At 42.9% G+C, this 27591-nt stretch overlaps 2 protein-coding genes across 4 annotated transcripts in view; both read right to left on the bottom strand.

The window, feature by feature from the left end:
- The window catches only part of zc2hc1a (zinc finger, C2HC-type containing 1A), a 170167-nt gene extending 150556 nt beyond the window's left edge, over positions 1–19611 (bottom strand). The window contains exon 1 of the mRNA XM_048976163.1: positions 19608–19611. The gene's annotated coding sequence lies outside the window, so the exon portion shown is untranslated. The remainder of the gene's footprint in view (positions 1–19607) is intronic.
- Positions 1–27591, bottom strand: part of LOC125708550 (rootletin-like) — a 112704-nt gene that overhangs the window by 55058 nt on the left and 30055 nt on the right. For all 3 annotated transcript variants that reach the window (XM_048976160.1, XM_048976161.1, XM_048976162.1), the window contains 5 exons: positions 9970–10149; positions 6152–6235; positions 5565–5732; positions 4845–4928; positions 260–490 (listed from right to left, as the gene is read on the bottom strand). In XM_048976160.1, the coding sequence (XP_048832117.1) occupies positions 260–490; positions 4845–4928; positions 5565–5732; positions 6152–6235; positions 9970–10149 (747 nt within the window). The remainder of the gene's footprint in view (positions 1–259; positions 491–4844; positions 4929–5564; positions 5733–6151; positions 6236–9969; positions 10150–27591) is intronic.

The following is a 27591-nucleotide window of genomic DNA, read 5'->3' as shown; positions in this document are numbered from 1 at the left end:
AATGCACTATAAATACCTTCATAATGCAGAATAAAGCAACCTTGGTATATTGAACATTATAAGGCATTATGAAGGTATCTATAGTGCATTATAGATGACAGCTTCACAGAGCATTCATAATTGTCATATAGCCATATTTATAGTACTTTGTGAATGCATTATAATGCATTATGAAATTATCTATAGCTATTAAAAAAACCTGACACGTGCAACAGCATCAATATTGCACAATGAGAAGTGCGGATGCAGAATTACGTACCTGGACTTTGGAGTAGCAGACTTCCTCCTCGAGACCCGCCATCCGGCCCTCCTGTAGCTGAACCTTCTCCATGGCGGCTTGGTATTTCTGCCTGAAGATGGCTGAGGCCGATTCATGACCCTTAGCCGCAGCCGTGCTGTCACCCAGTTCCTTCTGCAAGTCCCTCTGCTGCTGAATTAACAGTGTGGCTTCGATGCTTTTCCCCTTTGCCAGCTCGTCTGCCTCCTGGACCTGTTGGCGAAGCAATGCTTAGGGGTGCCGCTTAGCGAAGGACACCGGAGAGCTGTCACTTCATCCTTGTTTTAGCCGAGTCTATATTGCAGCTACACTGATTATCTTATCACTATGATATAAAGGCCATGGCTTGTTTCACACTGTCTATGGCTGCATGCTACGAGATGGAACTGTTTGAGGCCTGTATATTCTGTTATACTAAAATGTAACAAATGTGGAAAAAAATAACATCTTGCCATTTCCAAGTGTATTGTCTTTTGAGAATATTATAAATATATGTCTGCGACGGGCTGGCCCCCCATCCAGGGTTGTTCCCTGCCTCGTGCCCATTGCTTCCGGGATAGGCTCCGGACCCCCCGCGACCCAGTAGGATAAGCGGTTTGGAAAATGGATGGATAAATATATGCATGTGTGTGTGAGTGTGTGCAACACAAAGAAATCACAATCATCACAAAACAGAAACATTACAAAACAGTTCATAAATGTCCCCCTACCCCCTGCCCCCAAGAAAAGACCACATTTCAATGATGTCTTTTAAATGCTACCCAAACATTTTAAATTCTTGCTGCAATCATCCCTGTCCTATTCAGCCTTTCTGTTTCATTCGGTCAAATATCATAAGAAAAATCAGCTTTATATTCAATAAAGACAGTGCTTCTCAGACTGAATATGGACTTAATCTGCAACAATTCAGATTTAAAAACGTTTTTAGGAGTGGTGCTATATAGCGATTCTTGATAAATTACACTAATACAAAACAAACCTGCAAGCCATGAAAAGAGGTTAAAATTGGAGTATATAGGAGTTTTAAGTGATTTTCACAGTAGTTTACAGTAGTTTTGGGTATATAAGCACACAGGGGTGAAAGGATCTACAGGCTCACAGAATGCTGGAAATGATGATAATGGAGAATCTATTATTGATGATTCCTTTATTACGCACATTAGCAATATTTGAATGTTCCCATATAAACCCTATTTTACAGTAGGGGGAAAAAATCCTCAAAAAATTTTCTCAGGGGAAAAAATATAATTAAAACATTTATTCTGCCCTTTTATGAATCTGATACCTCAAAAGAATTAGTGACTTTTCAAAACACTCCTAGAGGGAATAATACAACATTTCAAGGCACCGGCCCTAAGTGCAGCTACACAGTGAAGAGTAACGTTTATGCTCTGGACTGTGAGACGCACAGACTTGTGGGATACATACCGTGGTATTACATCTGCATTTTCGACAGGCAGGAACGTGATTTATGTAAACCGTGCAGCTTCTACATATACACACAAAAACACATTTTTTTTTCTTTTATATCATATATATATATATATATATATATATATATATATATATATTTTTTTTTTTTAACTATTAGTTAAGGTCTTCAGCAAATTTTACCTGCCTGGGAAATTCCCTCAGTGGGAAATGGAGGAATAACAATTTCAGCCGTCACTCCATTATAGTACACGAAATTGTACTGCCATGGTTTATATAAGGTTTCTGTGGTCAGAGAATTTGTAAATTCTTCTAAGGAATGGAAATGAAACACTCTGCTGATATACATCTACTTCAAATGCATTAAATTGCAGATGGAATGAAGCAGTGATCCCAGCGGTGAGAGAGAGAGAGAGAGAGAGAGAGAGAGAGAGAGAGAGAGAGAGAGAAGAGAGAGAGAGACAATGAGAGATAGTCGGTTGTGTTAGTGGCATGCTGCTTTACACTGGACTGTGCACTCATTGCGTCAAATTGAGATTATTCAAAGCCAGGGTAGAAATTCTGCCAGATCATTTTTTCATTTTAAAACCAAAATCCGGCACAATTTAGAGCACAAAGGTTGAGATTACTGTGCGATTGAAGTGTGGCATAGAAATCTTTCCCTACATAGAATCGATTACTGGATCTCCAGGCCTGCTCCACTTTATGAATGAACAGTCACACTATTGCTATAGTTTTTCTGACGGGCTTTAATATTCAATTTAAATTGCTGATATATAATTATAGCTGCCTGACTTCTCATAATGCTTGGTTGTATTTCATATTCATTCCAAATTTATATGGGGAATATAAAAGATATATCATTTAAATAAAGTCCGAGAGATACACTGCTTAGGTAATATGTAGTTTAAATGGAGTAATGTTGAAATGCATGAAATTGTTTTTAAGAGTCCTGCTTAAAATGACTTTTTCTGCTTGTGACTAATAACGACACTTAAACCATTAGAGACATGTAGGGGAGGAAATGGAAGATTCTATCTGTAGACCTTTATAATGTCTCTCACATAATGCATAAAATCACATTACAAACTATTCCATCCATCCATTGTATGGCGTATCCTGGTCAGGGGCCTTCAGGGGGCCTGGAGCCAATCACAGGCCATCCTGAGAACAAAGCAGGGGCACAAGCAGGACGGGATGCCAGCCAATTGCAGGGCAAGGGCACATAGTCACACTCCACGGGCAGCTGAGGGACGCCAATTAACCCGACTGCATGACCCCCCTCCCCCCCACCAACACCACCACCACCACCACCGCCGCCACCGCAGAGGTGTGAGCCAGCCATACTACCCATGGGGGCGCTACCCATTTCAGTCACTCCATCTCTAAATAAAAAGGATTTTGTCCTGCTTTTGCATAATTGACATTTAATATCACACTTTAAAATTTGTAATATAGCACTTATATTTGCATTTTTTGCAAGAAAAAATTGTAAATGCTCCTGATACTAAAAAAAATAATGATTTTGAAATATATGCGGGCAGCAGGAGAAAATATGAGAGCACCAGTGTGGTCTGGTGGAGAAAGAGTGGGTGCCGATAGACTGATGAATGAATGAATAAGGTAGGGCTGAAGAATGGGGTACTGAGCAGACATCTAGAAGCTAACACAAGCTAACGCAGGCTAACATGGGCTAAAACAAGTTAACGCTGACTACCAAGAGGCTGACACAAGCTAATGCAGGTTAAAATGGGCCAACACAGGCTAACACAGGCTAACGTAGGCTACCACAAGCTAACGCAGGCTAACATGGGATAATACAAGCTAATGTAGGCCGACATGGGCTAACACAAGCTAACACAGGCTAACATGCACTAACACAGGCTCATGTACACCCTTACCTTGTCAAAAATAGGCAGCAAAGAGAAGGGAGAGAGCTACAGTGAGTAGGATTCATCAAATAATTATGTTAGACCAGAAGTGTCTGATTTCTCCATCCATCCATCCATCCATCCATCCATCCATCCATCCATCAAACCTTTAACCAGTACAGCATCCTGGGAGATCTGAAGCCTATGGTCCATGCGATGAGGTCACCTGATGCTGTCCCAGTCCATCACAGGATCCGATTTTGTTTTATAATTGAGAATGGCATTGTTTTGGAAGACAGAATTTTTTAAAACTCCCTCTTCTGCACATACATTGGGACGTGGTGAAAAATGGTAAAGAAACTGTAAATGGTGCATGCCTCCTGTCTGCCTCTAATCTGATGATCTTTTCCTTTTGGAAATGACTTAAATTTTCGGATGTGTTTTTTGTTATTTTAGCCTGAACGTTGCAAGAGCTCGCGTCGTGCTCCACAGCTACGGCCAAGGCCTCCAGATGCATAACCTCGGTGTGCTCGACCTTGTCCTTCAGAATCCTGATCTTCAGCTTTGGCTACTGAGCGCCCACGGAGCAACCCCCCCCCCCGCACATGTCGGGTTGTAGCAGAAAGCCGTGCACTGCAATCACGTCACGCACTTTCAAGTGCCTAAACAAGTTACATACGTTTTCTGCGACACCTTCTTAGAAAATGACGGGAAGGCCATTTGTCCATTTGTATTTTTTTATGAAAGATGTGTATAATTTTGTGCACATTAATACACATTTAATGAATCTAGATAACTGAATAAATAAAATAATGCATTAATGAACTGATTCACCAGTAGTAAAAAAATTGCCAAGATGCTTACGCCACCCTAGTTTTACATTCTCCTGCGTTAGGTTTTGCTGGGGGTGACATCGCACATTTGGCATGAAAAAGTCTCTCTGCGCTCGCTGCACCCTCATTTTCGGGACACCCTCGGGAGGGGCCCTCCTCCTGGATCCAGTACTCCCCTCCCTCCCGGAACCGCCGCTAACACGGGTCATGCGGCTTGGCCCGCAGATCCCCCGCTCCCTCGTTAAGCCCATCCACCTTGGCCAACTGAGGGGTGGGTGCCCATATTGACAGTGCTCCCTGAGTCTGGAGCCATCCGTATTCATAAACCGGGGCTAAGTCTCGAAAAACATCCGCTTTTTTGCGAGCAGCCGACTCATGCATTTTGCATGGGCCAGTAAACAAACCGCGCCTTGGGGACAGAGGTTCACGCACCCCCCTCTCCGCGTCCTGCAGCTTCTCCTCCGTCACTTTCAGGGTCGTCCTCAGCTGCAGAATCACTTGATCCCGGCTGTTCACCTGATTATGGGAAATACACAGAAACAATAATAAAAAAAAACACCAGCAAGTAAAGAAAAAAAAAAGGAAAAAGTTTCAGACGCGCATAATTAATGTGTACAGGAAGCCAGGAAACAGGTGACAGTCCATTCGTAGGGGGGGGCTTTACTGCACGGGCCTACCCGAGCTGAAGTCCAGCGGCCCCCCTCTCTCAATCAACAAGCTTTACCTACAGGACCATTGCAGAAAATAGCAGGATGGCCTTTGACCATACCAACGTGTCCAGGTCCATGCGGTCCAAACAGAACAGTTTTCCGTATAATTCTGGACAGATTCAGACCCATTTTCTTTTCACAAGGTATATATTCTGAAGTACTTCATACCTGATATGGATTTGACACCACTGTTTGGCCCCTAAGTGCCCCCCGCCCTGGCACACAGAGAGCAGGCCGCACATGTTCACCAACAATCCGTTAACAGTTTAGGCTCGGGAATGGATAGTACGAAACCGTTGCCGTGAGCAACCGGGTTAGGGCTTCTGCCGTCGTCCAGCAACCGGAGGGAAGCCTGATTCAACACGCATTAAACGGCGAAGGGCGTTTTGAGAAAAAAAGCCCAAAAAGAACAAAAGGCTTCCCATGTCCTGCCCCGCGCTACCTCTTGTCGTGCCGTTCTCTGCTTCTCCATGACAACCGTCATCTCCCGTTCCAGCTTCGTCTTCTCGCCGCTCAGCCTGCTAATGTCCTGGGACTGCTCTTTTATTTGGGCTGTCAGCTGCACGGTCTCCTCCTTCAGCTTCTGCAGGAGATCTTCCCTGAGGAGTAACTGGAAGCAAGAAGAAATAAGAAAAAGGAAAAAAAACAAGGATGCGCGACTCATTTTAAATCACTTAACCCCCATCTTCAAATAGTTTATCTGTTCTTCCTTGTGGCGGCACCTTAAACGTGAGCAAGAGAATCGGTTCTGTCAGAACGAGGCATGAATGAAACCACTTTACAGAAGGGAAATTTAAATAAAATATACCCAAAATGAAAAATAAGTATACCTGACAACAAAGCTAAATCATAACTGAAATAGGGAACAAATGGACCGAACCTAACACTGTGAAATTGAAAATTTTGCATGTATTTTGAAAATATGTGCATAAATGTGAAGTGCACTCTATGAAGTGTTTTTTATTTGTTTTAAACTTTTACTACATGCATAACACTTCAGATAAAAACTTTATGAAGTGAGATACTTACCGCATTGTTACATTCAGAGTACTGCTTTTGGACGTCTAACAACTTCTTCTGCAACAACTCAAGTTTGTTGTCTCTTTTAGAAATCTGTAGATCACAGAGAACCATAAGGTCTAAGTCAAACTTTGGGATGTATCAGAGAAGTGACACTGGCAATATCTGAGCCATCAACAAGTGCTCTTGCATGGGCAACACAATGTGGTTTCTTGATGTGTCACATAACTAACATCTTTACATGCTGGGTGTTTATCCCTGGCTATATTAAAATCTGCAGTCTTCTGATTTAGGAAAAGTAATGGAAAAAGAATCAAAAGAAATGTGAGATTTTTTTTAAGCGATATTAGTTTCAATCAGCATGCGGGGTGAATGAGCCATTTAGAAAGACCTCAGTGAAGTGGCTGCCTGCGCAACATGAAAAGCTCTTATGTTTCCCGGTCCTCTAAACACAGAAAAATGCATCCCTCCAATTCAGAATATCGAATGTCTTATGGAAAGTGAAAGGTCGTTTGTAACTGTCCATAGGATTGATGGAGTTAAGATAGCTCCTTGACCTTCACCCTGCACTCATGAAGAACGGTCTCAGATGACAGAGCATCGGGCAACTTTACACACGATCTCTGCATTTATTCCAAATTGCATCTCCTTCTGCCGAGCTCTACGCGCCACGCGTGCGACTTAACGACGTGCAGTCCCGCTTCGTTAAACGGTGGCCCGTCATTCGACACCGTGCACTGAATGTTTGCGATTTGCTTTAATTCAGCCTCTGCCGCCTGCTTTCGTCTGTCCTCTTAAACCCCCCCTCCCCGATTGGAGTACGATTGCTTTCGTGGCCTAGATAAACACTGTCAAGGTCAATCTTGACGTAGTAGCGTCAAAGTCGGGTCATATGCCTATGGTAGAGTCAGAGCACTGGGTGATGCTAAGGGCCTCGCACACCTGCTCCGCATCTCTGGACAGATGTCAGAATCAGAATCAGCTTTTTTGTCATTTGAAATAAAAAAAAGAGATGTACAATATTGCACATTCTTCTTTGTCATTGACAGGACACACAGTCTCATCCATGATTAGCAGCATGCTTGTTTACTGAAAAACATCTACGGCATCGATATCTTAAGACATAACGTCCCAGCTTAAGCTAGCATTTAATATCCTAATTAGGACTTCTTGACTAGCATAGGAAAGTCACAATGGACCAGAGTTTTCCAAATAATTCCAGGGTAAGATTCTAGTGGATCGACTGGTGCTTACTGTAGACTATTTAGCCTGTGGCCCGATAAGCAGTTAATGGGGCCTGTGGGCTCATGGGCATGAATGGCTCATGAGGGAACAGTATCTGTGTATCTGTACTGCATAATGTCTGTGTTTGTACATCTTATGCGTGCATAATGCTACAAGCCGGCACAAGTCCATTTACCAGGCTCATCATGGAGGAACTCCATAGCAGCGACACCGGACGTGCTCGGAAACCGACATTAAACTCTTGGGAAAGCCAGTGAAAATGGACCAAAACAAACGAGGAGCTAGAAGACAGGCGAAGCTCCCGCTGAAAAGTGACACATTAGAGTAGCTTTGGATTCTGCTAGCATTAGCTGTCGCGTTTAGTCGGCACGCAGCTTCTCAATTACTTTTCAACATTTCTGCAAAGTTCAGCATGTTAGAGGCACATTAATTAGCACACGTTTTTGCCCAAAGTGACGTATAAGTGAGGCAGGCAATGCATCATGTCAAGGATCCGACTCGGCATAAGTGCATAAGTGCAGCTAGGCTGAGCTTCCAGTGAGTGACCAGTAACACGTGTAAATGAGCATCGTCACAAGAGCTATACAAACCATACAAAACATTATATGAACCGATCAGAAGAACTATTTAAATAAAATGTCATGAGGACTAGTTTCCTGTTAGATAAGTGCAAGAAGAGTTTGCAAGAGAACATAACCAAAGAATAGCCAATGAAGACAAAGCAGGTCAGTGATCTGAAGTGTAGCAGAATTGTTCCTGGAAATGATGTGTCTTGAAGTACTTAAAAAGACAGAGGAAACTCCCCTGGCATGCACACTTATACATGCCTGTGTCTGTTTTCATTAAAACCAGCTCAGTGTCACGTACACAGGAAGACCATGAATATTGTGGAAGACTCACATATTCACATAATGACTGCACGCATATGTATTATATTACAATAATATTTAGAAGCAGCAAACATAATGAGTAATAAAGAAAAGGGACAGGAGGGAGAAAGGGCAGTAACCAGCCAATATGAATTTCCTCAATATATACTAAGATGATCTGTAAATAAATTTAAATGTACTATAAAAGCCCCATGACACTGAACAGCATAAGTGGTTTGAAGATGGATGGATAGATGGATGGATGGATGGATGGATGACTGTTAATCCCTCCCTACTCTACCCATGGCAGGAGAATCTGAACTGACAGGCATATATAACAAAAGGAACAAACAGAAGAGAGGAGAGACATGGGAAATAGCTTTTAAGTAAAACTTCCTTGCAAGACACAGGAGGGTATGGAGGGGTCCCGCTAGACCCCACGCTCTTTTAATCGAACCCTGAACGTAGATTTCTTCCTGTGTTGTAGGATCAGCACCTGAATGGACTGACAGGGGCGAACGTTGTCCGACAATGCTGCCCAAAGCCCCGCCCGATTTGTGGCAAAGGCTCCTGGGATGCCGCCGCTCTCAGCCAATGAATTCTGTCGAGGTGTCTGGCTGGCTGGGAGCCTAAGTGCAGCCAGCACCATTGTCCCCTCCACGTCCTCCAAATGCACCGGCTTCACAGCACAGACTTATTTTTGGTGATGGGGGCTGGGTGGGAGGGGGGCTTGCTGAAACATTCTGCCCCTCGACGCTCTTCGTCTTATTAGAAACCCAGCAGCAATTAGAGCGTTTTTGTTTAAACCGAAACTGACCTCTGGGTTCCTTAACAGCCTGAATGAAAAAGAGACACCATCCGCGAGTCGACACAGCTACTCACAAACAATAAAGGGTCTGGATATGAAACTGCTAAGACTGTATTACAATAAACGCGAGAAACGGGCTCGGCGGAAACAGCTCGACGTGTTTGTTCAGCTGTGCTAATGTTAGGAAAGTTAAGAACAAACACTATTATTGTCCAACGCGTTCTTTTACAGGAAACAGACAGTGGCAAAAGCTACAGTAGTTCAACATATGAGATCAGAGAGATGGTTTTTACAGTAAACTGGATCCAGATGCTGGAAAAGACATGGGAAGCCGGCAAAAATTAATGGCTTTGTAAATCTTCAGATGAAAGGGAAGGGGACTGGCCAACACAGCTCACACTGTCTGCCATCTACCCGATCCAATAAACGCGGGTTCAAACAGACGGCAGGTCTCACGCATGGAGCGAATATTACTGCTGAGTTCCGTCACAATCTCAAAGTTGCGGTCAAAAGCGCCACTTTATACCTTTCGCTGTACCTGAAATTCATTTCATTTGAAAATGAAAAAGACTGCTGTACTGTATGAAAAAAAAAAAACATCTTTTGCCTGGCAAATCTAAAATACCAGCACAGTTTTCTGAGATCAAAAAACTGACTTTTATCCTAGTTATCGCACAAGCCGCTCGCATAAGGCACGGCTGCCTTTAATTTTAATGCACGGCAAAGGCAAATAAGGAGCGAGAAAGACCAAAATTTAGACAGGACAGTGTGAAATTAGCGCAATGGAAAGTGTTCTTCCAAACAGCATGTCCTGGGAATTCTTCATCACAGGGGGAAAGTAGGTTGGCAAAGAGACTTTTTTTATTTCATAAAGAAAAGAAAAAAAGGCTTCCTTCGCTTTTTACCTTACTGCCAGCTGCCTTCTTTGTGCTTCTCAGAGTTTCGGTTGCCCTACTTAGGGCCTCCTGCTGTTTTACAATTTGATCTTGCAGCTGTTGAGATTGTTCCGTCTTCTCCTGTAATTTGGACTTCAGTAGACAAACTTCTAAATCCAGGCTGTTCACTTTGGATTCACTCTCCTGCACCTACGGTAGGAGGGAAGGCAATTACAGAAATGACAATTGTAAAAATTACAATTAAAAAAAAGACAATTACAATTACTGAAAGAGAAGCTGTGAACATGCCTACGTAAAACATAACGAGGCCCATTTGGGTTAAAAACATTTGCATCATTTGGGAACACATAGATAAGACACATCTAAGCCCATTCATCCATATATCAGAACAAAATAAGTATCGACAAAATTACAGAAACTCTAGACACATTGTTGGAACTATTATAACAATAACAGATTACATTAGCCATTAAGTAATGCATTAGAGTTACACAGAAAGCCTGAAATGTAATATTGTTCCTGCCTATTATTAGTGTGTGGATATCTAAAGCAAACATTGTCAGCTCTAGTTGTTCATTGATTTGGGTACAATTACACAGAAAAGGCCCTGATCCAGAACAATTTTCCCATAATACACCTGTACTGGTTCATTTGGCTTATTGGTTTGATGCCGCCCCTAACTGTATATTGAAAAATACTCCGTAATTCTTCATTAGGCTACAATATAAATTTGAAGCCTGGCTGACTTCATGCAATCTAGGTGTGACACAAAGAGATGCCATATTGTTGGTGGCTATACAGTTGGCCATTATGTTCAGATTCAGCAGAACTCGCGTTACGATTTGCAAATGGTAGCGTGCCAGAAGATTACACTGCTGCATGTTCCTCGCCTCAGGCAGGGAAACAGAGCACACTGATTTGACAGATGGTTTTTAAAGGGAGATCACTTTCAAAGGTAGGCCTGTCATATTTTCTCATCGACATCAGCCACGGGCCCCCGGTAGACCAAGGCCTGAGACCCACGCGTCCCCAGAAGCTCCAGCAATAAGTGCAATTTCAAGGCTCGTGGGTACAACAGCAGGGCCCGCGCTGAGATCCAGACACTTGGCTTCTTCAACGCATGACACAGGTCCAGCTAAATAATTCATTAAGCAAAAATGTCAATAATAATCCAAAACCTCTATGAACACAACGGTAATGTGTAATGCACTGATGTGCTTACCTTCAAATTCAGGCAAAACTATTACAAAAAATAAAGAAAAATAAAGAAAGAAAAAGCAAGTGATTCCACAGGAAATTTAGCGACAATTATTCAAACTGCTCAAGGCAGGTAGCTACATTAATCCATTCTGGCATGCGTGATAAATTATTTACGCAAACATGCAGAGCGGAACTGGCCTTTTTTCGGAGCACTCTGCTGTTTCATAGTAATATAAAGCCCAGCTGAAAACAAAAACACATGTAGCCGATCAGTGGGTCCACTGGCTGCCGACATTTCCCTCTCGAGCAAGGACACGTCCAGCCCCATCAGTAGGGATTCGGGAAAGTTATTTGAAAGAAAATTTAACACCAATTACATTCATCATTAGTATGCTTTGTTAATGTACTCATTTACTATTAAATAGCACTCATAAAAGGTAAAACTACATTTTACATTTCCTGCTAAATGAAATTTAAATCAACCGAAATCCTTCATTTATGCACCGTGCCCAGCAAATCCTCAGCGTACCCGAAATGACCGCATTACAATATTGAATATCAGACGTAATAAACTCCACCGGACGATTAAAATGAAAGCGAGTCCCAGCTCCCCCATTTGCGATTTCATTAAAAAGTGAAATGTACCTTGTTTCTGCGGCACTCCAAGGCCCAGCTCGCGTCGGCACACTCCGGGGAGGGCCCCGTGTTAAAGCGCTCCTTCATTGTCAGTGTCCTTTTCAAAGACTCCTGTGTGGCTTTTGCTGAGGTCACATACAGCTGCAAGTGCCGCGCACTTTCCCCACCTTCATTTATCTCAATTGGGGGAAAAGAAAACAACTGTCGACCTATTGGCGAATTTGTAAAAAGGTTGTTTTTTTTTTTTTTTCCCTGAGACAGATGCGACCGTAGTCACACAGGACGTGGATAACAATAATGAAAAAGTGAAAAGCTGGAAAGGAACGTCGTTTTTACTCTGGCTTCTTTTGTTTTGTGCCATCAGAAGAAATGTGTAAACAGGGATCTGTGCAAGTGGAATTTGAGAGGCTTCAATCATGTGAAGCCAAGGTTTGTGTCGCACGGAAGCTGAGGTTTGTGTCACACGGAAGCTGAGGTTTGTGTCACACAGAAGCTGAGGTTTGTGTCCCCTGTGGCTAAGGTTCGTGTTACACAGAAGCTGAGGTTTGTGTCCCCTGAACAGTACCTGAGGATTGTAGTACCAGAAGCTGAGGTTTGTGTTACACAGAAGCTGAGGTTTGTGTCCAATGAAGCTGAAGTTTGTATCACCTGAAGCTGAGGTTTAAGTCACACAGAAGCGGAGATTTGTGTGCTCCAAAGTTGAGGTTTGTATCACCAGAACCTGAGGTTTGTGTTACACAGAAGCCGAGGTTTGTGTCCCCTGCACCTGAGGTTTGTATTACCTGAAGCTGAGGTTTGTGTTACATAGAAGCTGAGGTTTTTGTTCCCTATAACACAGGTTTGCATTAACTGAAGCTGAGGTTTGTGCTACACAGAAGCTGAGGTTTGTATCCCATGAAGCCGACGTTTGTATAATCTGCAGTTGAGGCTTCTGACACACAGATACTGACGTTTGTGTTCCATAAAGCTGAGATTTCTATCACCTGAAGCTGAAGTCTGCCTCAGGAGAAGCTGTGGTTTGCCTCATACGAAGCTGAAGTTTGCGGCATGTGATGCTAATCTTTGAATCACAAAGCTGAGATCTCCATCACATGCAAACCGCTGATAAAGTGGTCAGGCCATATCATTCATCATTAAAAAAAAATAAATCAAAAATCAGACTACTACTGAGTGTAAACTCCACAAAGAATGGCAGCAAAGAACAGCACGGGTAGCAGATGATGAATCCAGATTTATGAAAGCGGCTCAGTATACAGCAAACATGGACACGTGAACAAAGATGGCCATTCATACTTTACATGTCATACTGAAACTGCGAGACAGGGACCCATCAGCTACAAAAAAAAAAAAAAACTAAACAAATGCAAAGCCCCTAGATGGGAAATATCCCTGCAAGACAAAGGATTATGTGCTTGTAAAGTGCACCGACAGGATTAAAATGTAAGAACGAGTGTTTACATGCACAAACTGCATCGTGCCAGCATGCTAGAAACTCACATGTCAACGGCAGAATACCCAGATCATTAAAAAATCAACAGGAACCCAAGGCATCGGAAAGTGGAATTCTCACTCGGAATGACAACTCGTGGTGAACGAGAGACGGAAGATGGGGGGGGTATCGCATTCTCTCCCATTAAACGAATACCTGTGGGAACAGTTCCAATAGCTTATTAAAGAGATTTGCCGGGGTATCTCTGTACCTCTGGCCAGCTTTAAAGAGCGGCCTGTCAGGACACGTTTGGCCATTACTCGGCCGATGCCGGGCAGAAGAGCGAAACGTCTCCTGTTATCTGTTCAATCACGGGTCGAAACATGCGACGGGCGCAAATGGGGATGCAACCGCTTCTCAGGCGGACCTGTGCAGTTCCTCACTCGGTTTCATTTGAATAACAACGTCTAAGGAAATGGAAGCACTGCGTCTGAAGGTTGTTCTGGGGACACTTGGGCCTCCTCCTTTCCGCCTGCATGGGGAGGAAGCAGCCCGACAGCAGCATTCAGACATTAAGGCAGACATTATAAGCGGAGTCCGTATTATAAATCTGGGAATATCGCCCCCGCAGCCCTGGGTCTGAGGCGGACCCTGAAGACGCGTAAAATGTCATAGCCGAAGGGTGATAGTGTCAAAATATGGTATTATTTTACCACACGGCAATGAGAAATTCACCTTTTCCTTAGAAACAGAGGCCAGAAGAAATGCCAGACCGGCTAGTCATGCCTCATGTTTTCAGACGGGCACCGTGATAGATGGACATCTCAACAGAGATTTGAGAGGAACAAGGATCCAATCCCGCTTCATATCACAACCTTATAAATTCGATCCCCCTGAATCTCACGTAAACTTAGTAATATATTAAAAGGAATTCCAAGTTATACTTAAAAAGTCAATGGGTGCTAAAGCTGAGACCACACAGACATGATAAATAATTACTTAAAAAAAAATCTGACGTCAAAGTGAGCTGGGTGTAAAGGGTGACGCACAGCATGGGGAGTTTTCACCCTTCGCAGGTCAACGCTGGAGGGTAAACAAGGCAGAAGTAATTCATTTTAAACAGAGGGCAGCAGAAAACCATGGAACCATTAAGGTCTTACATAAAAATGAACGCCCATCGGGGCACCCCTGTGTGCCAACAAGACCTGGGATGCTGGCTGAGGATTATCGGGGTCTCAGCCACTTGTGTTGGCACACAATCACATCCCTCGATAACTACAGGGCGTCCAAGTTTCCATTGGATTATTTAATTAAAACCGCAGTTTGGCCAAAATATATCACCATCATGTTTTTGCGGGTGTCACAGGATCACCTTCCAGTTGAGAGCCAGTTTTCACCTTAAAAAAGCAAGCTGGCGGACAGTGACTTTAATTAATCAGTTAATTAATCGCCAGAGGGAGCCTGGCTGCCTTATGTACTAACTCCCGCTGCAGGGACAGTGACGGATGTTAAGTGTCCTTTGCAGACGCTGGTATTCCAGCAGCCGATTGTGAGTGAGGACATTTATTTGCCTTACTGTACCATCAGGAGCAGCCCATCAATCAAGGAGGGACAGCGAATTGTGGTGTGGTGGTGGGGGGGGGGGAGAAAAATCATCGAGAGAGCTGCACACACAGCAGCTGCCAAGACGAGCGAAAAGGGCGACGGAGGAGAAAGGACGCCATGGCAATTGGCCCGCAAGAACAAGGCGAACCATCCCCAGAACGGGTGAGCTTTTAAAGCTCCGTTTGTCCGTCAAGCTGACCTCCACGCCGCAGCTGACATGACGTGGCGCCCCCACACAAACACAAATCCCACACATCCACGGAGACCGGCTGCCCCGTAAAGCACCACGTGGACGTTATTAATATTTCACGAATGCAAACAGCGTGTCCACTTCCCGCGTACGACACAAACTCACCTCACTGACAGCATCTTTGCCTGAAACCTGTGACATTAAACCCCTTTTCCAGTGAAAGGACTGGCTGAAACTGTTTTAACTTCACTTCCCGCAGAAAGGGGTTTTACCTCCTGAAGTAACTCTGTCAGCGATGTGCGATGCACATAAACCAAACAAGTAAAGCGATGATTAACTTTTCAATGACTCAACATTTTCTTTTTCTCATCAAAAAGGACTGTTTTCAGCTAAATCCAGTATACTTAAACTTCAATGCAAAAGTGCTGTGACTATAACTCAAATTGGGGTCACAGAAAGCCAGAGGGTGGGGCAAGGCATACCCTGGCTAGGATGGCAGCCCATCACGGGTACCGAATACCTACCTATAGCTAATAAGCACCTCCACCTTTAATATCACGTCACCATGTCAACTCTGCCTTTTCAGAGACCTCAGCCAGTGTTATCATCATTTTTATTATGTGTCTAATTTTTATATTATTTTCAATTTTCATCTGAAATCCAGTTTACTTTTAGTTTATAGTACGGTTTTACCAGTTTCTGTTAGGTATTTTAAATGATACTCCTGTTTAGTTTTTATATATTTTAGTTTGTTTAAGGTGTAGTGATTTTATTTCTAAAGACAGAGTATGAGCTGTTTGTCTATTTTTATGTGTGTTTTATGTGTATTTTACTGTATGTGGTAACAGAAAGTATTTCACATTGGTTTTTATTTTATTTTAGTCACGTGTGGAAGCAATATTTATTCATTTCATTGAAGTGTTCTTTTTACATTTTATTTTTGTATCTCATTTTATTTCGTTTTTACAAATATGTTTTCTTATCATTTTTGCCTTTGTTAATGATAACAACCCTGACTTGAACCATCTTCTTCCAATCCACCAGCCTCTGTCTCCATAGACAAACATCACCACGCTCCACACAGGACCCATCTCACAGACCAGAAGTCTCAATAATCCAAATTCATTATCTCCCAGAATTAAAGTGCATGAATAAACAGAGAACTGTTCCTACTGTCCAGGCAAAACAGAAAGACTGGGAAGTATATGTGAAATGCACAAAAAATCCGAATCTAAATTATATACATATTTAAAAAAAAATTTAAAGAATAAACGTTGTTCTTAATTAAACTGACGTAGCGACATGTGCCCTGTAGCATCAGATATCTCCACAACGTTAATGAGAACTGCTCACCACAAAGAGATTGACTTAGTCCAGGACTCGAACTGAGGAATGAAAATTAAAAAAGTAATTGAACATGCCATCCTTAGGCAATCTGAATGACACCTGAGAAAGACTTATCAGAAAAAACCAGCAAACAAACAGGAAACATTTAAATCGAGAATATAAATTGGTGTTTTAAACATTTTTCTAAGAATAACTTTAAATACTCTCCTGTATCCATAATATTAATATGCTTTTCTTTAATATTACTAAAGATAAATAAAACCATATTTATTCTTCTTTAACTATGCGTTGTAGGAAAGTAAGCAGGCAACAGTGAATTTACTATTTTTTGCAAGGATGTCTAAATGCTGAAAAAAGGACACAAAATGGCATTAAATAAAAACCAAGAAAATACTGTGCAATAAAGTACTGTAATAAAGAGGGACTCTAACAGCTCTTTCTGACAAAAAGGTACATGCACAGCATTGCATAAGCTTGCCTGATAACTGCCTGATTCCACTGCATTACCACTCATCAAAATATCCATCTTAATGTTATTCATTAAATCGATAAATTCCGTTCTGGATTTGTTTACAGCGCTGTAAATGTTTTCTTTCAAATCACCGCGTTTTACATGCTTTCATATTCTAAACGCGCATTAAAAATCCCTCACCTTTGTGAGACTGAATAAAATATACTGAAATTCTGAAAAAGAACATTTATTCCCAGAAATAACACGTAAATTACAGTTTTTTTCATCAGCTGATCTGAGCACTTAATAGCAAGATGAAATCTTCACACTAGGTAGTGAGGTCAAAATGCACTGCATTCTCACCATGGCAACCTACCAATTGGCATTATAGTACACAGATAAAAAAAAAATAAACCAGATGCTACATGTTTGTTTTGCGTGTACGCAGGTGTGAGCATGTCTCTCGAATTAGCAGGGGAAAAATGACATCCATGCAAATATAAGCTAAAAGCCCATCATTACATCGGCCAATCGTAAATTAATTACTTTTAGTTATTTCTGGCGCAGCGCTTCAAAATGTAGGGAAAGAGGATCAGATTCCACATGTTTCCTGTCTGCTGTCAATATACGGGCCTCAATCCCAGGCCTAAGACCCGATCACTTTCAATTTGATGATCCATTAGCTTTTCCCATGGGTTAGGATAAAAGGGGATTATTTAGGCTGCATGGACTCTGAAGATGACCCAGGTAATGCTTTTTCCCGAAAGCCCAGCCAGCTGCATTAGATGGGGACGAAAAGCTGTTTTAGTTTTTGGCATAAATGAGGAAAAAGGTATCGCTTTAAAACATAATATAATCTGAGGCGACAGTAAAAACCCGCCCCCCACTCGTCTGTATGTTGACGGATGGCCGAGGCGCAGATGCTCTCAGTCAATTTCTACTGAATTGACTTCTTCCCATAAACTCAATAAAAATGCCATTCCTCCATTCACGTTCTTAAAGGCAGCAAAACCTGAGCTGAGTGGCCAATGTCCACTGAGTAGGTGCCACAATGCAATCGAACCAGATATGATATGTATATGTTTTTTTTTTTTTCATTAACTGTTTATAGCTGATGACATTTGGCTTCATAAATCAGGGCTATATAAGCAGCCCCAGAATCACCCCCATACACCGTTACACACACCAGGATAAACCCAAAAGCCCAAGAACACGTCTTTAAATCTCCAAAGCAAAACTATCCACATAACAACACAACTACTGACAAACTACAACGTCGCTCAATCTACAACACGTTTACATTTTCTTTATTTGACAGCTGCTGTTATCCATACAATCCAGAAAACAATGTCAGACGGTCCTTGGAGAAACTGGGGGTCAAGGGACTTGCTGGGGGCCCACCAGTGAAATCACACAGGGATTAGAACCAGTGACCCTCCGACGACGAGCACAGGGTTCTAACCCAGTGAGGCACACACGACCCGAACATGTTCAGATGCAAATAACGAAACTAAAATCATAATGCAGGAGATATCTATAACTGAATAGCTATAATGTAAACATCAGCACCACATTAAGGTATATGAAGATAAAAACAAAGATTCACCAGAACTGATGCAGTATTGATGATTAATATGCCTTACAGCTAATCTGTTATTACAAAGAGGATGGCTGTTTCTCCACGGCTTGGACACTTTCGACATACTGCAAGCTCATCAGTAATGCTACTGTATGTCACAAAAGCATACAAATGTATTAGAAAGTGGATCATATAATGCAGAATTATACATTATCACGCCATGTCTTACTATGCCTGATGTACTGCAAGGGCACGTGTTTTCCACAGCCCTGATATCCTACAAACCTGTTGTGTTCCACTAATCAAGGAATTCATGAAGAGCCGATTAGCTGAAACAGACGGTCTAGAGAGTCTGAAGCAAAGGAACATGTGGATTTGCATGCGGTCTCCGAGGACAGATTTGCGAAGCCAAGCCGTATGGTACCATCATTAAGTGCGTGATTTATACCCCTTGCATATACAGACTTTGACTGCGCACATTAAGCGTGTGACATATATGCCGTTACATACATATGTAATGTGCGTATCACGGCCGTCCCAAAATAGCGGAAACGAAGCCCGTGGGGGGGGGGCTTTAAAATGAACAACACTGGGGGTCAGGGCTCTTTATTAAAACAGTGGATGTACCACGGTAACTCAAAATGAGCGTGTTGGGATTCGGATCCTTACCCGACCGGAGCATCAGGGTCTTTCGGGGATGGCCCTGGAGAATAGTATACAGAGGCCGAAAATGGACACGGCAGAGCTCCGCCCCACTTAATATCAGGGGGTATTGGGGGAGGGGCTTACCACAGAGCCAGGACAGCGACCTTCGACTGGAGGAGAGCTGAGAAATGCAGGGAGCGAGCAGACAGGTCCAGACTGATGGATGTTCAGAACCATGGCTTTCTGCACTGAGCTGCCCCTCGATAAAGACATCTTTTAATGCTGCATTAGGAAAAACACTGTGATATTTTTGCACCTTTAAATATCAGATACCTTTATCGCAATCAACGTTGCATTTATTTAGCCGACACTTTTATCCAAAACGATACACATCATGTTTCAATGGCCAACAGGTGAAATCTCTGTGCTGATCCTGGGACCAACGACCCTCTGATCACACACACAGTGCCCCCCCCCAAACCTAACTTCCTGTTATCAACCCCAGTTGTTCCCTTACGAGTATATTTTCTTGCCTATGTTGATGTTGTTAATATGGGAATGGCTTTACATCCAGCTAATTAATCGCACTTGCACAAACGAGCTATAACTAACGCATGCACACGCTCCAAGACGCATGGAATTAGAATTCATGGCCTGTCTAAATATAGCTAGAGCAGGTGATGTTCTCTGGGTGCGATTTAGTGCAAATATTAATGCGCGGGGCCCGATGTGGCTCTCTTTGCTTAGTGTGCGGGCAGCGAATTAACAGCTGCCACAGATTTCATCAAACACGCTGAAACCAGAGGCAAAGTGAGACATGAGATAATGAGGCCCACCAAAATGGGACGGGCCAACAGACAATTCATTAAGTAATTAGGCTAATGACTTCTTTACTCAAGCGCTCCCTCCCTCCCCCCATTTGGCTGGTGATATGAATTAATTACAACGGGTAATTAAATTAAGCAGGTTATAATTTCACAGCTACACTTGGGGGTCCTCTTGGCCCACGTTGTGTTAATAACACTCGAACTCCAGGTGGGGAGGATTGCAGGATTGAGGCATTGACATCTTTCTCTCCGACGCCCTGACGCCTTACTTCACTTGGGAACACTGGAAGGCACAAGGCCCTGTCCGTATTCGCCTGTTCCATTAGCGGCCCAGCTTGACATTCTGGACAGGAGAGGGGTTACCTGCGGACAGCGGGGATGTTTACCACGACTCAAACTACTCGAGGGCCACAAAGTCACTACACTAAATATTAAATAAATACATCCTTATGTAGGAGATGCTGAAGCAGCAAGCTAGGATCTTCTAACCCTACTTGCTAGCTATACATTCAGTTTTTAAAACAGTTCACGGGGATGGGGGGGAGTGGCTTTTTGAGTAGGGCTGTAGAAACAACAAACCTGCCCCCACTAAAGCAGCTTAAACGACACGCCGACCACATCCCGTCTCTTACAGGGAATTTTACTCAACTTCAGGCTAAACAGAAAAATCCATTTTTATGCTTTTTTTGTATTACATATACTAACTATCCTTTGGTATTGTTATAATTTGTCCATCTGGTAATCTCAGAAATTAAAGAGCGATTTTCAGGGCAAAATGAACATATGAGTCACAAATAAGGAACTCCAATAAGGACTGACCTTGAGTGACTTTCTCTCCTGTCTCCTCCACTTAAACTCCACTCGTTCGACGCCGACATAAATTCTCTAAATGTCATGCAAGAAGACTATCTTTGATTCCATTTCACAGGGAAAAAAAAGGGGAATGGGAACGGAGGGCGGAGATATTAGATCTCTTCGGCGACGTGTTGGAAGGTTTGACGTTTGACGAGTTAACTTTTCGCTCCTTTCTGGCAGAGACATGCTTCTCCCTGAGGTCGGCCGGCTCCTCATTCATCAGTCTCGTCGTCGCCAGTGCCCTTGCGACCCGCCTCCGCGCTCGCCGCCATCTTGGCTTCAGTTTGGGAGACGCCGCTCGTTTGTAAAGATCCTGTTTATGCGGCTAGCTTTAAAACAAGCATGTATTATGTATGCGGGATGTCAGCGGCTGGGAGTACTGGCTCCGGCCTATATGCGCCGGGCCGCCCGTCGGCCAAAACTCATATTAGTAGGGGTGGCTGGAAACGGACTACAATATGACAGGTAGGGGAATACTGTATACATAAGTAATGATGGACAGATCATCATGAGCTGTATGGTTTACATGTAACAAGTGTTTCACCCCTGACCTCATGCACGTTTAGACGTACCCACAGAAACTTCAATCACAAACAATAAATACAATGTTAATAAAATATACAAAGAAAGAATCACCACTGTCACAAAATGCTAAAAGAGTATAAAATGTCTCGCAAAGTCCCCTCCCCCCCTGAGAATCCATACAGCATTCCAAACCAAATCTACGCCAGTCCGCATGTTTTAAGATAAGATAAGAATCGTTATTGTCCAGGCACAGAGCAGCAAAATGTCATGCAGTGAAACTGTCCTCTTTGTTTCAACTTCGTCTTTCACTGCAGGCCACTGTCATTTTACTTATTGATAATTTTTTAAATGCTGAGCAGTACTGTACTGTGTGGACCGGCTTTCTCTTCTGCCATCTGTGATCAGATGTGTCCAGATTCCCTGCTCTAGTTTCCCAAAAGTCCGCAATGCACCATGAGCCCACCAGGAGGCGTCAGTCACAGAAACGGTTGCCCCGGGATGCACTGCGTGCTCTGCCGTCGAGCACGGTGGACCATTCGGTCCAATCTGAGTGAAAATGAGAGATTAATGGGGGAAAGGGAATCGCCTGGCAAATCCACCAACTGTAAATCACGTCTAAAAGAGGCCAGCATTCTTTATTCATTTACCAGACAGACATCACTGCCGCCATCCTTGCGCATGGATGTAGACGGAGCATTTCCAGATTTACAGATAGCAAAGGGAACCTTCAGGTCAAGTTGGAGTGTAATCCGGCTCTCGTCATGATTTGACGCGTATTTTCCTTCCACTTCTTCACGACTGCATTTGGTAGCGATTTTGATTACCCAACTATCAATATCTTACAACAGCCTATTGTCTTTAATTCAGTTAAATGTAAGATTTTCGTAATTTATTTACCATACTTGTCATTTTACCATGAAACGGTTATCTGGCAGTTAGCTCATGCGATCACTCTGGTTTTTCAACCCTCTGCAAGAATGAGATCATAGCAGTCTCCCTAAAAAGTTTTGATGATTACAAAGAGTAAAGAAAATAAATATTTAATTATTTGATGTGATTGATTAACTGTTTTTCCACAGCAGTCTATCTTGACTTCTTCTCGCATCCATTTTCTAAGAATTCATTTTATTCTTGTCCTTTATATCAATTTTGATATACCCTAGTGCCATTTTCTCATCATTTAGGCTCTACCAAGAAAAAATAAAATAAAAAAACTCCTGCATTTAGATTTACGTTCCGCCCCTGTGGCTTGATAAAGAATATAATACGTCTTTGTCGTGGCGGCCATTTTGATTCGGTTAACGCGCTTTGTTTTACGGCAAACCTCTAAAAGCCATCTCTCTCTCACTCATCGCAGGGAGGGAGAATGAGCGACGAGGAAAAATGCTTGATTGTTTCTGAATGTCTTGTGTTTCCGTCGCGTTGGCTATCCTCTCGGCGACTTGAGCATTCGACAGAGGCTTAGGACTGCGCGGCGTCTCCCCGCGCCTTCGGCACACACACACACACACACACACACAGCGATGATAAACCTGCCAGTAATTGGAAGCTTCGATTCGGTATCTTCCACATCTCCTAGGGTATAACTCAGTCAATATTCCTACAAGTTTTTCTACTGTATATATAGAGGGAAAAACACCAACAACAAAATGGCTGTATTGAACAGAATCTTACTTCAGTTGCCTGTCACTTTATATATATTTATAATGCTATCGACAGCATGGTTTTATTTAGGCCTGAAATAGTGGTTTGTCTTTTATTTAAGTACGGGGAAAAAATGTGTTCTTTTTCGAGTGGAAGAAAAAAAAAGAAACAGTCTGAGCGTATAAAAATCACCCCAAGTCAAGGGAAAGAGGAAGCCTTGATATGAAGCCATGCTCAATTCTATATACTCACAGATAGATGCAGACAGTGTCATTAGTCAGTGTCCCCTCGAAAAATAAAATCCCCTCTTTTACTCCCAAAAATCTTTATACCCCCTTGTGAGTTAATTTATACTATCCCCTGGGAAAGTCCTTTTTCCATCCAGTGACATACTGTGCATATAACCTTTCCCAGTCTACTCAATGAGCTAAAATGCTATCACTGGTGTGTGATTTGCCCCTAAAATTACACTCCCGCATACCGTTGTGTATAGGGAGAAAAACACCTACAATACGAAGCAGAAAATAAAACATTATGTAGGTCATTAGGCTGGCATTTGTGAGTTGCTGCAAACAGGCAATAATCAATACATTATCTTAATGCTGTTAAAAGAACCTAAAACATTCAGGATGATCAAATAACTCGATTTGGTTGGTGAAAAACGGGAAGGGAACCTTTTGTTCTGCTCAGTTTCTTGTACTAAACCCCGTACCCCAAATGTCGGGAGGACATTAATGATGGCAAAATGACTTATCCACATGCAAAAGCCGATCGTCTTTATTGATGGACAATGTCGTAAAGCCATCGTCCGGTTTATAGACGTTTAATTGAAGACAGCATAAAACGATAAACTAAAAAACATGCATGGTTGACTCCCCCGATTCAAACCATAAATCATACTGATGTTCAGACAAGTTGGCCAGACACAAATTCTGATGATAGATGACCCATTTAACTTTGATTTTTGAAAGCAATGAGCTCGCTAGCAATACCTCACACTGACTAATACCATGTATGGTCATGGAAGAACTCATGAAAAATCGCTCCCCCACCCCCCCAGTAGGGATGCAAAAATAATCAGGCAAATGAAAATCAGTACAATGCAGCTAGAATGTTAAATGTCATAAATACTGAACATCTAGGGTGGATGGGGATGTCTGCAGGAGTGAAATGCCTTGTTGATTTGTTTATTACAAAAATGTCACTTAAAGGCACATCTGTCTACATATCTGTCCAAAGATACGCTTGCATAAGCAAAAATAGGTATGAATACAGAAGCCATACATCAAACCCTTACTAAGCATGAACACTCTCCAGGAGACAATGCAGATTTACAGAAGCAACCGAAAATGATAGTGCATTCATATATGGAAAGACTGAATTACAGCAGACTGATAGAGTTCACAATTAATGCAATTAAAATGCTCCGAATGAGCAGCTGGGGCGTCGTTATATGCTACGTGCCCCTCTAATGGGACAGATGCCTTGTGCTGATTGGATGCCCTGAATGATTAACTCCCAGCATGCAACGGCAGTCCATTTGACACAGGTGAATTCGCCAGTACGAGTCTCTGGAGCAGGAAGCTCCAGCTGGTGTCTCTCTCTCACTGTCTGTGCTGCCGGGCGCCAATCCGGCGGGGGGGTGGGAGGGGGGGTATTAGATGGACACGCGGCTCGGGCATCCTAATGCGTAGGATAGGGGCGTAGCCTCCCTGGGGGCCTTTTTAGTCACTACACCATGAGGCCAGACTCTTCGTCTTGTTAGTAAGCAGTCTGGGCGTAAGGGGCTCCAGGCACGGTAAACATTAAATTGCATTCATTAGCAGAAGATGCCATATTCAGGCTAACGGAAGAGCCCTAAACTCGCGCATGCAGAGACACACACGAGGATTACCGGACAGCCCCCTCATTTATTGCTATTGTTTTTTTATTTCCCAACCCACTTTAACAAACCCAAGAATAACTTTAATTATTTACACTGTTGTTTTCCCCCCTTTGTATCTATTCCACCACACCCAGGAGTGTGGGGTATGGGGGTCATACCAAGACACCCATAATGTCTAATTAATCGTCCAGCACGTTTTACCGAAACTCCGCCCCTCGCCACCCCCCACCCCAACTGAGTGACCTCAGGAAAATAGAAAAGCACTCTGTATACATGAGCAGAGTGCAATAGCGGGGAGAACACAAGGATGGGGGGGGCTGGCCGTAGGCAGGGCGAGGGCCATATGGATGAAGAAATGACCCGGGTTTGGTCAACGGTGACAAGATGCTCTCATCCCTCGACCCGGAAAGCCTCGCACCGTCTCCGAGCCCCCGCCCGCTCAGCCCCCACCCCCCCGCTCCCGCTTGGTAGCACCCAGCTGGAATAAATGAAAGCGCAGTGATATTTAGATGGATGACTTGCACACCGGGAAGAGAAAACTACCAAACACGAACCTGAAGCGATCCCCTGTCTTCACATGCTTGATTTCATCCCTTAATTAGAGCCATTAATCAAGAGCCCGGAGATATGAGGCTTCGGAAGGGCCTGACAACAGTCACCTCACCACCTGTCAAAATTACAGCTTTCGGTTCAAACGCCATTCCTCAAGCGGTTATTTTCTACAAGCCTGGCTGCACCCTGCCGTTGGGCCGTTCCCCCATGTCGTCCCGCCTCGAAGCGAGGCAGTGGGGATCCCACTGAAGGCCACGAGGAACGGCGGACAGACAGATGGACACTGGGCACTCCGTATCGCTAACTCTAGCAGCGCCTCCAACATCAGTTCTCATTGCTTTCAAGTAATTATTATTAAAATGAAGAGCAAGCGTGTGCCTCCGATATGCTGCTTAGAAAAACAGTAATTGGCATGTCACTTATCGCAATAATAAAACCACTGCAGGGTTCATTTTTCACTGAAATCCAAAATACACCATTACATGTGTAATATTTTTAGGCGTCAGATGTGTTTCCTCAATTTCCCCCGTTTCCAGCTAAATCTCGACCATGAGGTCTTAGCTGCAGAAAATCAGATGAGAAAATTATCAGAAAAAGACAGTAATAGCTGCAGCCAGCCCACCCCGTGCATCAAATTTCTTTTCTGATAGATCGCCATCAGGTAAGGCATTATTAAGTGAACGCCGATGGACGGTTAGCATGATCCTTCAGGATGGGCCGCTCAAGCCGCGCCTTTTCGGCGTCCTTCCACACATTTTTGTGACAGATTCCTAGCATTAAGGCACTGAGTATTACTCACCCCATGTACGCAGTAATAATTTCACAGTAACGCATAATAAAAGGCCTGCGAGAATTTATGCGGCTAGGTATCGTATATAAGTCTGCAATGCAATATTTGGGGGTGAAACTGAAAAAAACTTGGTTTCCTAGCCCCATAAAAACGCCGGAAACCATCCCTAATATGTTAAACAGTGTGTCAGAGCAGAGGGAATATGATTTTATTTCATATCTGAGCTAAATTTCAATGCATGATTTGGATGCCTATTAAAATAATATATATGTATATACAGATTATACCTACAGGAGCACAGAAGCAGATAACCAACAATAGAGATTGGGAGTAAATCGCTGCTTTCCTCACCCCCCATGTGTTAAACGTTGAGGTGGCTCTTTAGAGGGTTGTGTGAAATCAGATTTGGGAGGTATAAAAAAGCAGCACGCCAGTAGGAGGCGTCATCTGGGAAGTCAACCGGCCGTCCCCAGAACAGCACCCCCTAGTGCAAAAAAGGGGTTAACAGTTTTGTCATAAAAAAAAATTAAAATCTTCACTTTTTGTACCGAAAAAATTTCTCGGGGCATTAATCTGTAAACTTAAAAAAAGTTCTCTCTTCTCCCTGGTAAAATCCTGCTTGCTAAATATGTTTTAGTGTAAGTGAAGCAGCAAAGCAAATTAACACTGTGATATATGTTTGGAGCACAACTCAGGATTCAACCTAAAGATACACACATTTATATTGGGTGACAGTTAATTATCTTTTATGAGCCCGAAAGGTAAGTAAATTTAATACTCCGATTTAAAAGATATAACACCTTTTTAATAATGCGTCACAGCTCAGTGAATTATGGGGTCAGAAGCTCAGTACAGCTAGCAGGTAGCACATTGGTAGAGTGGCTGACCATGTGACCAAAAGGTTACAAGCCTATTGGACCTCAGAAAGCCAATAAGAATCACTCCAATAAAACGTCTTGCTGTACAACTAGGTGATAAGGGAAGCTATGGCCTTCAAGTGCCTTCAGATGCTTAGCGACTTATTTCATGAGCTACAACAGCAGATCCAATGAGACACATTGTTACATGATGTAATGAAATTACGTCAGCGTCAGGAATAAATCAAACGGGTACGCACAAAGGAATGCAAGTTTGCGCATAACAAGAAAAAAAGTTAGCAAAGTATAAATTTAAAAGCTCACTAACTACAAAAGTGATATTAACGTTGAGAAAGATGGGCTATTTATGCACAGAAGTGGGTCCTGCATTTTATTTAATATTACATAAATGACAAACAGCTAGCCCTTATTACTCCTGATGGTTATTACTTCTGTTATTGTGCCTATAATTACTTTTATAAATTGCTCTAAGGAAACGTGACCATTCAGTGGGCAGACGATATTAATACACAATTTCAGCTAAACATTTCCAACCATCCTATTAATCAGTTCAGTTATTCACATTAGATCAAAGGACGTGTAACCTCAGGGGG

Source organism: Brienomyrus brachyistius, chromosome 15, assembly GCF_023856365.1.
Source record: "Brienomyrus brachyistius isolate T26 chromosome 15, BBRACH_0.4, whole genome shotgun sequence".
Classification (NCBI taxonomy): Eukaryota; Metazoa; Chordata; class Actinopteri; order Osteoglossiformes; family Mormyridae; genus Brienomyrus; species Brienomyrus brachyistius.
Note: the sequence above shows the minus strand (reverse complement) of the source record. Positions and strands in the feature narration are given on the sequence as shown.